Here is a 14799-nt window from a genome sequence, read left to right as displayed (position 1 = left end):
CAGCCGTTTTTACATCAGCAGATGCCACAAAGTGCTTATACAGAAACTCAGCCTAAAACCCCAAAGAGCAAGCAATGAAGATGTAGAAGCACTTCCATTGTGGTGTTCACATTCTACTCTGTCAGAGAAACATTTCTTGCAGCTTCTCAAATCATACTAATGCAATCGATATGGGGCACATTCTTTTGTGCTTGTAAACCCAGCATGTACAGTAGATTGATGGGCAGATATTATGCTTCCTTGGCATGAGGCTTAAATTGTGCGTATACAATAATGGTTTATTCATTGTCTGACAACAAGCCACTTACTCTCCGGGAAGGTGGGATACCTCTGCGCTCGTTAGGAAAATGAAGGCTGTCGCCATGGTAGCCTCTTTGATCCTCGCCATGGTAACCTCGAGGGCCTCCATTTGGATAAAAGCGAGGCCCGTCGTACTCAAACCCTCGATTGTACTCCTCGTCTGGCCTTCCGAAACCAGCCGGCCTCCTCTCTACAGGCCCTGCTCCAGCTGATCTGGGATATGGGGCCTACAATTAATTACATTTTGTTGTGAAAGAAGAGAAAGAGAAACAAGATTAGGATTATGTCCTCTAGAAAGCTATTTATTATTTTTATTTCTAGATGAAAAGGTTTATTTTAGAAAAATCATGTAATTGTAATTCTCAGTGAATCATAGAATTCATGTGATTTTCAGGATGGAAACAAGGCAGTTGTTCTGTGGAGCTCAGGAACGCTCAACTCTTTTCTCTTATATCAAGTAGAGGACGGTTAATTAGGGCCGATTTCAAGTTTTCATAACAATTGGTCATCTGCCTTTTTGGACACCGATTATGGCTGATTACATTGCAATCCATGAGGAAACTGGGTGGCAGGCTGACCACCTGTTACACGAGTGCAGTGTCAAAAGGACCTTGTGGCTGCAATGAGCCAAGGTAAGTTGCTAGCTAGCATTAAACTTATAAAAAAACAATCAATCTTTACATAATCACCAGTTAACTACACATGGTTGATGATATTACTAGGTTAATTAGCATGTCCTGCGTTGCATATAAATAACGCAGTGCCTGTTAATTTATCATCGAATCACAGCCTACTTCAACTTTGCCAAACGGGTGATGATTTAACAAAAGCGCATTCGCGAAAAAAAGCACATTCGTTGAACAAATGTACCTAACCATAAACATCAATGCCTTTCTTAAACTCAATACACAGAAGTATATATTTTTTAAACCTGCATATTTAGTTAAAATAAATGTATGTTAGCAGGCAATATTAACTAGGGAAATTGTGTCACTTCTCTTGCTTTCAGTGCAAGCAGAGACAGGGTATATGCAACAGTTTGGGCCGCCTGGTTCGCTGCGAACAGTGTTTCTTCCCAACAAAGACTAATTCATTTGCCAGAATTTTACATAATTATGACACAACATTGAAGGTTGTGCAATGTAACAGCAATATTTAGGGTTAGACTTAGGGTTGCCACCAGTTCGACAAAATACGTAAATGGTTCGGTGTCGTTTTGTTTTCGAAATGATCGTTTCTGGATTTGACCATATTAATGACCAAATTTGTGTGTTTATTATAATTAAGTCTATGATTTGATATTTGATAGAGCAGTCTGACTGAGCGGTGGTAGGCAGCAGCAGGCTCGTAAGCATTCATTCAAACAGCACTTTCCTGCGTTTGCGAGCAGCTGTTAACAATGCTCGAAGCACAGCGCTGTTTATGACTTCAAGCCTATCAACTCCCGAGATTAGGCTGGCAATACTAAAGTACCTATAAGAACATCCAATAGTCAAAGGTATATGAAATACAAATGGTATAGAGAAAGTCATCATTCCTATAATAACTACAACCTAAAACTTCTTAACTGGGAATATTGAACCACCAGCTTTCATATGTTCTCATGTTCTGAGCACATATTGCACTTTTACTTTCTTATCCAACACTTTGTTTTTGCATTATTTAAACCAAATTGACATGTTTCATTATTTATTTGAGACTAAATAGACTAAATAGATGTTATGCATTATATTAATTATTTAATTATATTAGGGTTCATTGTTCATTCAGTATTGTTGTAATTGTCATTATTATAAATATTTATAAAAATCGGCCGATTAATCGGTATCGGCTTTTTTTGGTCCTCCAATAATCGGTATCGGCGTTGAAAAATCATAATGGTTGACCCATAATATTTCAAGGCGGAGTTGAGTACTGATAACTAGTCGCATGATTTGCTAGCAACGACATTGAGTCACCATCAGTTGATACTTACCTGTACAACTGCAGGTGCTGAAGTTCATACTTTTAATAAAAACGTTTATTGAATAAAACCACTAACTTTTTCCTCATTTTTGTTGATCAACTTTTGTCCCAATTGAATCTCAACTGACGTAGTACGTCAAGGCCACTAGAACCCAAATGAGGAAAAAGCCACTGGTTGTATTTTTATTAAAAGTATGAATTTCAGCACCCCACACAGAAGGAACGGTAAGTTTTTTCAGAAATATTCACAAGTATGTACTGACGGCGAGACAATGTTGTTGCTAGCAAATCTTGCGACCAGTTACCAATACTCACCTCCACCTCGATATAAGAGAACGGAGTTGAGCGTTCCTCAGCTAGGTTCTGTTAAGTATTATAATAGAAAGTAAATTAGTACAATTATAAATATATAAACCGAACAACATTTTCCACAGACAGAAACACTCACCGGTCTGTCTGATAGGAAGCGTTCGTCATAGACATCCCTTATGTTTCGGTCTCTCCTGTAAGCCACTGCAAAGTAGACAGCAGGGGAGGTTTAGGGTGGGTATAATTTGTGTTACGTTCCAACAGGGATCTGTTCCAAAAACTTTGTAAAGTACACGGATGCCAACAAACAACGTATACAAAGTAGCATGATCAATTCACCTAGCTAACTTGCTGCCGAAAAAGCATCAACTCACCACATAGCTTATTCTTAATGTTTGTCCATAGGCTACCAGACTGAGGACAAACATTTTTCAGAATAAACGTGGTGACTGAAAAACTTAATGGAATAGCCCACCCCCTACCCGATATCTTATTCTGCCACTATACAACTTTGTACGCGTTGTTTGTTGGAAACCTTGTTATTTACGAAGTTTTTGACACAGATTCCTGTTGGAACGTTCCACAAATTATACCCACCCGAGGTTTACACAGTTAATGACAATCAAAGTTGTGGTAGGTGTTCCTGAATATTCCTACATGTGGACCTGGTGGAATTGTTTAGTACGCATAACTGGAAACCTTTTTTGGGGGAAAGCAAGATATTTTCCACTTACTTGTTTTGTCTGGACAAGTCTATGTAGTAGTATTGGGACTGGATAATGCCAATAGAGACAGTCAATACTAACTGGGGAAAAGAGAAGATGTTACGTATTAGTTTGCCAATACTGCATGTGTGCACATTAGCTTTTAACAATGTAGGTTAGGAAATCCCAAGCATAGGAATATGTCAAATCAGTATGTGTGATAGTATGGAAACTACTGCAGCTAAGTTAATAGCTAGCTCTGATCCAGAAGTACTGGCAGGATGTTAGCCCGCGTTCCTCTGAGGCTCAGCGTTAGAAAGCCGTACTAACTCCTAGCTAGTAGCTAACTACTGCTACTCTTCTTTCAAACAAACCTTCAACCACTGAGATTAGTGATATGAAAACACCCCTTTCTACTGGCTTGCTAATTAGCTACCGTATTTAGCACATAACGTTGTTCTAATATATATTTCGCAGGTTGTGTAGATTTAACTGCTAGCTACGTATGCTTACGTTAGCTAGCTACATGCTCAAGCTAGTCCACAGTCCATGCTGAGTTAATTCGCTCAAAACGAAAACAGTATTTAGAACAAATACATATTTACTAACACAAACATGTAGATACGCACATTGGAGAAAATAAAGTCGTCTTCACAAAAGATATGAAAACAAGCTCACCATTGCCTACTTTTCACCTTCTTCCGGTTGGCGCATGTACACACTGAATTTTGATTGGATTGACAAAAAGTCTGTCTCTTGAAACGTCATATTCCTGTGACGATGAACAGTTGTCGTTTGTTTTTGGCAGCTAGATAGCAAATACATGTTACTGAGATTGAATAACTAATAGAAAGCAACATATTTACCTATTTTTTTGCCCACACTACTCAATAACTATAAATCACCAATGTTGTCTCTCTAGGTAAGGGATTTATTCGATTACTTGAATGTGTATTTCCATGTAATACACATCTGATTCGAGCTAGCATCACGGCTAGCTTGCATATCGCTCAATGAAATAGATAACTAACTAGCTTCAATCTGAATAATCATCACCATGAATCTGTTTTCAGTGTCTGTCTCACTCAGATGGTGAAGTCAAGATGAGTGGTGGTTTGGCTCCCAGTAGAAGCACAGTCTATGTGTCCAACCTGCCCTTCTCTCTAACCAACAGTGATCTACACAAGGTAAAAAATAAACCTTTATTTAACTAGTCAGTTAAGAACAAATTCTTATTTTCAATGACAGCCTAGGAACAGTGGGTTAACTTGTTCAGGGGCAGAACTACAGATTTTTACCCTGTCAGCTCGGGGATTCGAGCTTGCAACCTTTCGGTTACTGGTCCAATACTCTAACCACTGCTGTAATGTCTTCATATAATGGGATAATGTAATGGGATAGAACTACTTAACCCCTCCCTACCACTATTTCACAAGTTCATGATCCTGCTGTTTATGCCGTTTGGAAAAATGACTTCAAATAATGTCTTGGATCTTTTCATTTCAGCTTTTCACCAAATATGGAAAAGTTGTGAAGTAAGTTACTGGTATCAAAATAATGAGCTATACAAAGCTCAAATACAAACCAAAAAATGGTCACATGCTTCGTAAACTAACAGTGAACTTCCTAGTTACGGGTCTGTTTCCAATAATGCAGAGTTAAAGATCAAGATTTTTTTTTAAATAGTGACACAATGAATAAATACACAGTGAATAACAAAAAATCTATAGCACTATGTTGGTATTGTGGTGATCAGAGAAGCTAATGATGGTCTCATGCTTTCAGGGTGACAATAGTCAAAGATAAAGAAACACGCAAAAGTAAAGGTGTGGCTTTTGTGCTCTTCCTGGACAAAGAGTCTGCACAGAGCTGCTTTAGATCGCTCAACAATAAACAGGTGGGCATTTTTCCTCTCCCTGTTTTCATAAAAAGTCACATATCTGATGTGTTGTTTTTGCGTTAAAGTCCCCCTCTTTTTCGCCCCGCAGTTGTTTGGAAGAACAGTGAAAGCGAGCATTGCAATCGACAACGGGCGAGCAACTGAATTTATCAGGAGGCGAAACTACACAGACAAGTCCAAATGTTATGAATGTGGGGTAAGTTGATACTCTCTGCCTAGATAAGCCATCTCCATTTCCCTCTTCATCTATCCGGAATGTGTAGCCGGATGTTAGCGCTATTTATACAATATTTCTGTCCTTTTCACTTCCTAGGATACAGGGCACTTAAGCTATGCATGCCCAAAAAACTTGCTTGGTGAACGAGAACCCCCGAAGAAGAAAGAAAAGAAGAAGAAGAAAAAGGTTGAAGAGCCTGATGAAGTGTAAGTATCTTATCAGGACATTGATGCCACTCTCCCGTGTTTGCAAACGGCTATGATCACGGTCAACAGCAGCGTGTCCTTGATATTAACATTGACTGTTCTATTTCAGATGGACTTTAGTTCAGAGATTCTTTGTTTGATTGTGATGTCATATTTCTCATTGTTTGTGAAGTCCTCTGTGTGTGTTTTGTTTCTATGACTTTTCTACTTTTTCCTCTGTCGTTTACAGAGAAGAGGAGGAAAGTGAGGAAGAGGGAGAGGACCCTGCTCTTGACAGCTTAAGTCAAGCCATAGCTTTCCAGGTAAGTGCACAAATGTACTTCAAGTTGGGGGAAGTTAGTAGGCTATTGTATTACTTGAAACCCTCTATTTACTTGGTATTTGTCCTTATCAATCAATCAAGTTTATTTTATATAGCCCTTCGTACATTAGCTAATATCTCGAAGTGCTGTACAGAAACCCAGCCTAAAACCACAAACAGCAAGCAATGCAGGTGTAGAAGCACGGTGGCTAGGAAAAACTCCCTAGAAAGGCCAAAACCTAGGAAGAAACCTAGAGAGGAACCAGGCTATGAGGGGTGGCCAGTCCTCTTCTGGCTGTGCCGGGTGGAGATTATAACAGAACATGGCCAAGATGTTCAAAATGTTCATAAATGACAAGCATGGTCAAATAATAATCAGGAATAAATGTCAGTTGGCTTTTCATAGCCGATAATTAAGAGTTGAAAACAGAAGGTCTGGGACAGGTAGGGGTTCCATAACCGCAGGCAGAACAGTTGAAACTGGGACAGCAGCAAGGCCAGGTGGACTGGGGACAGCAAGGAGTCATCATGCCCGGTAGTCCTGACGTATGGTCCTAGGGCTCAGTTCCTCCGAGAGAGAGAAAGAAAGAGAGAAGGAGAGAATTAGAGAGAGCCAAGATGTTCAAAATGTTCATAAATGACAAGCATGGTCAAATAATAATCAGGAATAAATGTCAGTTGGCTTTTCATAGCCGATCATTAAGAGTTGAAAACAGCAGGTCTGGGACAGGTAGGGGTTCCATAACTGCAGGCAGAACAGTTGAAACTGGAACAGCAGCAAGGCCAGGTGGACTGGGGACAGCAAGGAGTCATCATGCCCAGTAGTCCTGACGTATGGTCCTAGGGCTCAGGTCCTCCGAGAGAGAGAGAGAAAGAAAGAGAGAAGGAGAGAATTAGAGAGAGCATACTTAAATTCACACAGGACACTGGATAAGACCGGAGAAGTACTCCAGATATAACCAACTGGCCCTAGCCCCCCGACACAAACTACTGCAGCATAAATACTGGAGGCTTATCTGACCCTTCTTTTAAAATCACACGTGGGTTCATGTGTTCCACAGCAAGCACGACTTGAGGAGGAGCAGCATAGGCGAAAGCAGACGGCCTTCGTGGCTGAGGAGGCCGGTCAGGCTTCCACATCAGACGACTCCAAGAAACCCAGGATCAAAAAGAGTGTCTACTTCAGTGACGAGGAAGAACTGAGCGACTGAGGGGATTTCACAGATATAATTCAGACTTTGAGTAGCAAATTTGAGTAGCAAATATTTGAAAATGAATGGAGGACATTCTGTTTGTCAAGATCTGCAAGGGCAGCATCGACCTGAGGAAAGATGAAGCATGTGTGTGATGAAAAGGGTTACAGTGTACCATTGTTTAGTTGAAGTCCTCAACTGTTTCTGTATCAGTGTATGTTCTGATCCTTAGTGTCCTTTATAATGAGGATTCAGCCACTGTTCTTCGTAGGCATTGGGACCATGTGAATGGAGATTAACTGTGTTTCTGCTCTTTTCTTTTCAACAGCTGTGTAAATATACCATAGTTGGTTTACTATCTTTTTTTAACCCTTCCTATGTATGTCAATATTAGGGGAAATACAACTATTCTGTTTCAAGATAGCCTTCCCCATCTTTAGGTGAATGCGCAATTTATTTGAAAGCGGTATTGAAACATCAGTGAAAGAGTAGAACACCACAGATAGCATGTGGTTTTTCACAATAATGAACCACACTTTTGCTGATAAATAGGAATAAAGAACATTCAAGTCATGAACATTCCTTCCTGTATTTCAATATGGATCACAACTCCCCGTTCACCAGCTGCTAACCAGAGACAAGGTGCAGTAAGGTGTGTGTACTGTAGTGTTGCCTTAATGTGTGCACCAGTCTTCTCACCATATTCCATGTTCAATAGCAAGGCGATATTCCTTCCTGTATTTCAATATTAATCTTCCATTCTGTGGGGGCTACTCTTCCCCTCCAACAGCTGTTGACAGTACAGTAAGGTGGATGTTGTCCTGATGAGCGCAGTGTGCACCTCTCACATACGATGTGTTCCCTATCAGAGAGCAAGAGCTCCATGTGATGGACTGTCCTAACAGGAAGCCAGGTGGTACAGGCTGCAGCTCAGCCCTGGCACATTCTGATTTATACCTGCAAGGCCATGTCTGTCTGTTAGGCAGGTCATCTTCAAGAGCTACCTTTTAAAGCAATGAGATGGGATGGGAGGAGAGCCACTGAAGTTACGTTATACAGATTTATGGTTTAGAAATGTTTGACAACTAAATACAAGGTGAAATGCATAATTCACTTCAGTTCTGTCATGCATTTTTCTAACCCCTGTTATTAACTATGTATATAATCTGTAGCCTCTCCATCACAGTAGGAAACATGAATAGGGCTTAACATTCAACTATGCAATAATGTTAATGTAATTTTCACTATGTCTGTCTATTGCGCTAAATGTCAGATCATCATAAATCAAAAGGATGGAATCTCATTTTCTCCACCCCCGCAATGATTGGGAATTCACCCGTCGAAGACATTGAACAATCTCAAGAAGTTTATGATAAAATGTCAAATGACACCTCATTAGACCCTAATAATACATAATTACTGTTACATTAGCGTATGTGTTACAAAGACGAGTGTTATTACAAATGTATCAATTCGAATCAGGAATGTCTGTTCCTGTCTGCGCTATATCCTCAGGAAATGGCTTCAAATGTGATTGGACAAACCGCGTCATGTGACCATCCTCCAACTGGAGTTTCCACGACAGCTGGGAGCCGTGCGATACCTCCTCGCGTATTGCTTTCATAAAGAATACGTAGGGACTGTCCTTATTTCAACATCCGCAAACAAACTTTTGGCGGCATGGGAGACAAGAAGAGTCCAACCAGGTAATGACTGACTCATTCTTTGCGCTGGTGACATTGATGCTTGGAAGTGGACACCATGACACATAATTGAAACACTCCTCTCTCTGTGTGTGTGTGTGTGTGTGTGTGTGTGTGTGTGTGTGTGTGTGAGAGAGCGAGAGAGAGAGAGAGAGAGAGAGAGTGTGTGTGTGTGTGTGTGTGTGTGTGTGAGAGAGAGAGAGAGAGAGTGTGTGTGTGTGTGTGTGTGGTAGCCGCGGTGTAGCAACCATGGCGGACTGTCTGTTTTATTGCAGTGTCAAATCATAGCGCGAGCTCGTAAAACAGAACAATTTCGTAACACTGAATGGATCATCTTCCCAGATGTTTGACAACGCGAGCATATAGCCCACACATGATGCACACTCAGCACCCTGAACTGGGGATGTGAAACTGATGTGCTTTATGTGCTTTTTGTTTTGTTCGAAGGCCGAAGCGTCAACCAAAGCCTTCGGCGGAAGAGGGAAATTGGGACTGTAGCGTTTGCACATACAAGAACACCGCGGAGGCTTTCAAGTGCATGATGTGCGATGTAAGGAAAGGGACGTCAACACGGTAAGTGGATACGATTAATTTTGCTCGATGATAAATACTATTATGTTCGTGCAAATGGATAGTCTACACGCGTATTTGTAAGTATTGTTTTATCAGGTTGTGTCCATTAATTTTAGTTTATGAAATGGTGCATGTAAACATGAGAAATCTGGATGTCTTTTATGCTGCAGTAGCCTGCTGATCAGCTGTACAGTGTGCGATTTTCTAGTAACCTCATTTGTATTGTGTTCCATGGAACAGCATGGATGCTGATTATGAAATGGAGTGCATCTAAGAACACAGGGAGTATCCTTAAAAAATATGGTAATCACTATAATCTACTGTAGTTAGAAAAACAACCTCTATTTGTACGCATGGTCAAGCACAATGCAAAAACATGTTTTAAATGAATTTGGCCTAGTTGATACTAACTCTATGTGGGCCAATTCTGACGACAATCGGCAATAATAAGTGTATGTCTTTATCTACAATAGAGAGGTGACGTGACATGACCAGCTATTATGCAATCATTATAGAGTAGTTACCAGGTCTCTCTTGAAAGAGATGTTATCTCAATGAGACTACCTGAATAAATAAAGATGAAATAAATACAATTCAAGTCACAGTAGGCTACGGAGTCCTTCCCCTGAAACTAGGCTAACCTTGCCTTGAAACCAATCTATGAAAAATGCTGTGTAATCACGTGTCATCGTTGTTTGAAGAAGGATGTGGAGCCAGGTCCGATGTGTTAATTGAAAAAAGGTTACAGGTAGTTCTAGTTTCACTCTGATTCATAGCTTCCTTTGAAAACTGAGAGTGTAATGTGGGGATGTCCCAAATGGCACCCTATTCCCTATGTAGTGCACTAGTTTAGACCAGGGCCCTGTTTTAAATGTAGTGCACTACATGGAATAGGGTGCCGTTTGGGACGCCCCCACATTACACTCTCAGTTTTCAAAGGAAGCTATGAATCAGAGTGAAACTAGAACTACCTGTAACCTTTTTTCAATTAACACATCGGACCTGACATCGGACCTGGCTCCACATCCACATCCACATCCCATCCTCCACATCATCCGTCTTATGTTATGGTGGTAGAGGATCTAGTGGTCCAGGGGACATCATCCATCTTATGTCATGGTGGTAGAGGATCTTCAGGTCCAGGGGACATCATCCATCTTATGTCATGGTGGTAGAGGATCTAGTGGTCCAGGGGACATCATCCATCTTATATCATGGTGGTAGAGGATCTAGTGGTCCAGGGGACATCATCCATCTTATATCATGGTGGTAGAGGATCTTCAGGTCCAGGGGACATCATCCATCTTATGTAGGGATGCTATATTACATGTTTGGCCGATACCAATATCCAATATTTTCCTTGCCCCAGTAAATTATACTGATAACCAATATTTAAAATGTAAGTGGATTTTTAAGCATTCTAGTACAGTTAAATAGTTAACACACACATGGACACAGCGGTCTAAGGCACTGCATCTCAGTGCAAGAGGTGTCACTACAGTCCCTGGTTCGAATCCAGGCAGTATCACATCCGGCCGTGATTGGGAGTCCCATAGGACCCAGCGTCGTCCGGGTTTGGCCATCATTGTAAATAAGAATTTGTTCTTAACTGACTTGCCTAGTTAAATAAAGGTTACACACACAAACACACACACCACACTGACCAAAAAGTTATTTTGTTGGCATTTACGTATGTCCCCATTACCAGTAAAACATAATCAAAACCTATTTCTTTCACTTACTTGCTGTGCTGTTTCGTTGTTCATTTGTTCATTCTCAACCAGGATTTCATCATGCATGTCAAGCAGTGAAGTTTCAGCTCTGTCTCTCCGTAGCTTCTCTTCCTCGGTGCGCACTGTCACTGTGTCCGTTTCCATCTTGTCCAGCTGTGTATGTAACATTTCCCTTAAACCCTTTTTCTTGTCTGCATCAAAGTAGCGGTCCTTGTACCTAGCATCGAGCATGGTGGCAGGAAGGAGGCTCAGAGAGAATGCCACAGAATCGCTTGTTCACAGCCTCAAGTACTTTTGTAAGTTTAACCCCACGGTCTGTGTGGGCAGTTTTGTTGAGCAGGCGCTTCAATGCCATGACAGAGGGTATCACGTCTGCTGCAGACGCAGTTGATGAGCTTATTTCTCCAGTCAGTTGTTCCAATGGCGCTAGGAGAGTGTTTGTGTTTTCATGTTTCAAACATGTTCTCAAAATTGAAATGGCAGCAGCGGTATGAAAACCAGCACATTCTTGAGCATGTACAGCCTTCCTAGGTACGAAATCCTCGTCGATCCACTGTGCTGTCACACTCAGCATGCTCATGTTGGTTGACATCGCTGGTGCAGATGTCAGTCGTGAAGCTAATAACAGTGACGCCCATAGCAAGTAGCTCATAGATGTGCATTTCAACAATACTGTGTAACTCCGGTAGGGCAACATCTGAAAAATAGCGCCTACTTGGTAGTGTGTACCAGGGCTCAAGATGCTCGACCAGTCGGTTTTGCACATCAGCGTTAAACTAGACATCGGGCCGATGCCGATGTTGGCATTTTTAGCTAATATCGGCTGATTCTGATATGCTCACCGATATATTGTGCATCACTAATCTTATGTCATGGTGGGTAAGGTTGTCCAGGGGACATCTGCCAAAGCCTAGCTGACTGTGAATGTACAGTACCAGTCAAATGTTTGGACACACATACTCATCTGAATTTTTACTATTCTCTACATTGTAGAATAATAGTGAAGACATCAAAACTATGAAATAACACAAATGGAATCATGTAGTAACCAAAAAAGTGTTAAACAATCAAAATATATTTTAGATTCTTCAAAGTAGCCACCCTTTGTCTTGATGACCGCTTTGCACACTCTTGGCATTCTCTAAACCAGCTTCATGAGGTAGTCACCTGGAATGCATTTCAATTAACAGGTGTGCCTTGTTAAAATTAAATTTCTTTCTTTCCTTCTTAATGCGTTTGAGCCAATTAGTTGTGTTGTGACAAGGTAGGGGTGGTATACAGAAGATAGCCCTATTTGGTAAAATAACAAATCCATATTATGGCAAGAACAGTTCAAATAAGCAAAGAGAAACGACAGTCCATCATTACTTTAAGACATGAAGGTCAGTCAATCCGGAACAATTCAAGGACTTTTAAAGTTTCTTCAGGTGCAGTCGCAAAAACCATCAAGCACTAGGATGAAACTGGCTCTAATTAGGACCACCACAGGAAAGGAAGACCCAGAGTTACCTCTGCTGCAGAGGATAAATTCATTAGAGTTACCAGCCTCAGAAATTGCAGCCCAAATAAATGCTTCACAGTGTTCAAGTAACAGACACATCTCAACATCAACTGTTCAGAGGAGACTGCGTGAATCAGGTCTTCATGGTCAAATTGCTGCAAAGAAACCACTACTAAAGGACACCAATAATAAGAAGAGCGTTGCTTGGGCCAAGAAACACGAGCGATGGACATTAGACTGGTGGAAATCAGTCATTTTGGTCTGATGAGTCGACATTTTTAGATTTTTGGTTCCAACCGCTGTGTCTCTATGAGACGCAGAATAGGTGAACGGATGATCTCCACATGTGTGGTTCCCACCGTGAAGCATGGAGGAGGAGGTGTGATGGTGTGGGGGTGCTTTGCTGGTGACACTGTCTGTGATTTATTTAGAATTCAAGGCACACTTAACCAGCATGGCTACTAGAGCATTCTGCAGCGATATGCCATCCCATCTGGTTTGCGCTTAGTGGGACTATCATTTGTTTTTCAACAGGACAATAACCCAATAACCCTATTTGACCAAGAAGGAGAGTGATGCAGTGCTGCATCAGATGACCTGGCCTCTACCCAATTGAGATGGTTTGGGATGAGTACGACTGCAGAGCGAAGGAAAAGCAGCCAACAAGTGCTCGGCATATGTGGGAAGTCCTTCAAGACTGTTGGAAAAGCATTCCTCACGAAGCTGGTTGAGAGAATGCCAAGAGTGTGCAAAGATGTCATCAAGGCAAAGGGTGGCTACTTTGAAGAATATCAAATATTTTTTTTATTTGTTTAACAGTTTTTGGGTTACTACCTGATTCCTTATGTGTTATTTCATAGTTTTGATGTCTTCACTATTATTCTACAATGTAGAAAATAGTAAAAATAAAGAAAAACCCTTCAATGAGTAAGTGTGTCCACATCCCAAATGGTACCCTATTCCCTATATAGTCCACTACTTTTGACCAGAGCACCATGACGTCAGTGTTATTGAGTCACAGTCAGGAAATGGCTGCCACCCTGGTGTTGTCCCTGAGTGACATCTTGGTTTCATGGACAACAAGAGAAACAAAGCCATGCAAGAATAGCTAGCTCTCTCTCTCTCTCTCTCTCTCTCTGTCGCTCTGTCTCTCTCTTTCTCTGTGTGTGTGTGTGTGTGTGGTTTTATTACCAAAGGTTGAACATTATCCTTCTCCTTCATGCAAAACCAATTATCCTGGTTTAAAGAGCAGTTTTAAATGAGCCAGCTAACAGTGTGGAGGCAGACCCAATTGTCTCCATTGCCTCTGTGACTGGAATGTTGTGTGTACACGGGTCTGTGCACGTGTATTTGTGTGTATGTCATTTGTGTGTGTGTGTGTTTGCGTGCCTGCGTGTGCGCCCGTGTGTGTGTGTCTGTGCCCCTGTGTGTCTAGTCTCTGAAATGAGGCTGCTACAGCAGCTGCCAGACACCCAGAGCTAGGCTCATTAGTATGCTAGGGCTTAATCAGTGTGATGTCATCAGTGGAACAGAGATTTTCATCAGGACTCTTAAAGCAGCCAGGGGGTCACCACCATTACAAACAACTCAACCACCGCTGCACACACACAGGAGATAACAGAGGGAGAAGAAAGAGACAGACATCAAATTCCCTCCACACACAGAAGACAAGGGGCTGAGCGAGTCTGAGACCTCTGCTCCAGCAGGGCCAAGCACTTGCCATCTGCCCAGAGCAGCAACACAGTTCACGTTTGCCAGCCGATGGTACTTAGCATCTCTGAACAAAGTGCCGACCGTAATTTGCCAGCCGAACCGATTTTACGTGTAGAAATGGACGAAAATGCCGGCACTCAGACACCTACTGGCGTGTGATCCTTCAAAAAACACTGCGCTGTCAGCGAACGAACGCAGACAAACGGTAGACCATCATTCAGTGAGATGTATTCTCAAGAGAGACAGGAAGAGATCTCAGTGCTGTCCTCCCTCCCTCTTCCTTTCCTCTCATCTCTTTCCTCTCTTCCTTTCCTCTCCTCTCAGAGACAGTCTACTTCATCAAGGCCAAGCGCTAACCCTCTGCCCTCTACAGCAACAACAACACAGCTCCTACCAGAGGTGATGCTAGCAAGATGGCCAACAAAGGAGGTCGCGGTAGTTAATGAAGGGCCAATAGCAACATGACTCGACCTGCGTCACC

At 41.7% G+C, this 14799-nt stretch overlaps 3 protein-coding genes across 7 annotated transcripts in view; 2 read left to right on the top strand and 1 right to left on the bottom strand.

Annotated features, from left to right (window-relative positions):
- The window catches only part of pphln1 (periphilin 1), a 29987-nt gene extending 25983 nt beyond the window's left edge, over positions 1–4004 (bottom strand). For 2 of the 5 annotated variants that reach the window (XM_038984308.1, XM_038984313.1), the window contains exons 1-4: positions 3957–4004; positions 3309–3379; positions 2714–2778; positions 309–527 (exon numbers count right to left, since the gene is read on the bottom strand). In XM_038984308.1, the coding sequence (XP_038840236.1) occupies positions 309–527; positions 2714–2778; position 3309 (285 nt within the window). In that variant the 5' untranslated portion in view covers positions 3310–3379; positions 3957–4004. Of the gene's footprint in view, positions 1–308; positions 528–2713; positions 2779–3308; positions 3380–3907 lie in introns of all 5 variants that reach the window. The other 3 variants (XM_038984311.1, XM_038984310.1, XM_038984312.1) reach the window with 3 other exon arrangements.
- Positions 4005–4061: 57 nt separating this feature from the next.
- On the top strand, positions 4062–7677 carry LOC120038653 (zinc finger CCHC-type and RNA-binding motif-containing protein 1-like). The gene is made up of 8 exons (XM_038984315.1): positions 4062–4200; positions 4352–4465; positions 4785–4813; positions 5064–5175; positions 5267–5374; positions 5492–5601; positions 5831–5903; positions 6964–7677. Exons 2-8 carry the CDS (start codon positions 4382–4384, stop codon positions 7111–7113), a joined length of 666 nt encoding a protein of 221 aa, XP_038840243.1. The 5' UTR covers positions 4062–4200; positions 4352–4381; the 3' UTR covers positions 7114–7677.
- Positions 7678–8608: 931 nt separating this feature from the next.
- Positions 8609–14799, top strand: part of LOC120038654 (YY1-associated factor 2-like) — a 15406-nt gene continuing 9215 nt past the window's right edge. The window contains exons 1-2 of the mRNA XM_038984316.1: positions 8609–8801; positions 9246–9371. Coding sequence (XP_038840244.1) covers positions 8776–8801; positions 9246–9371 — 152 coding nt within the window. The 5' untranslated portion in view covers positions 8609–8775. The remainder of the gene's footprint in view (positions 8802–9245; positions 9372–14799) is intronic.

This window comes from Salvelinus namaycush, unplaced genomic scaffold (genome assembly GCF_016432855.1).
Source record: "Salvelinus namaycush isolate Seneca unplaced genomic scaffold, SaNama_1.0 Scaffold229, whole genome shotgun sequence".
Taxonomy (NCBI): Eukaryota; Metazoa; Chordata; class Actinopteri; order Salmoniformes; family Salmonidae; genus Salvelinus; species Salvelinus namaycush.
The sequence above is the reverse complement of the archived record's forward strand: the minus strand, read 5'-3'. Positions and strand labels throughout refer to the sequence as shown.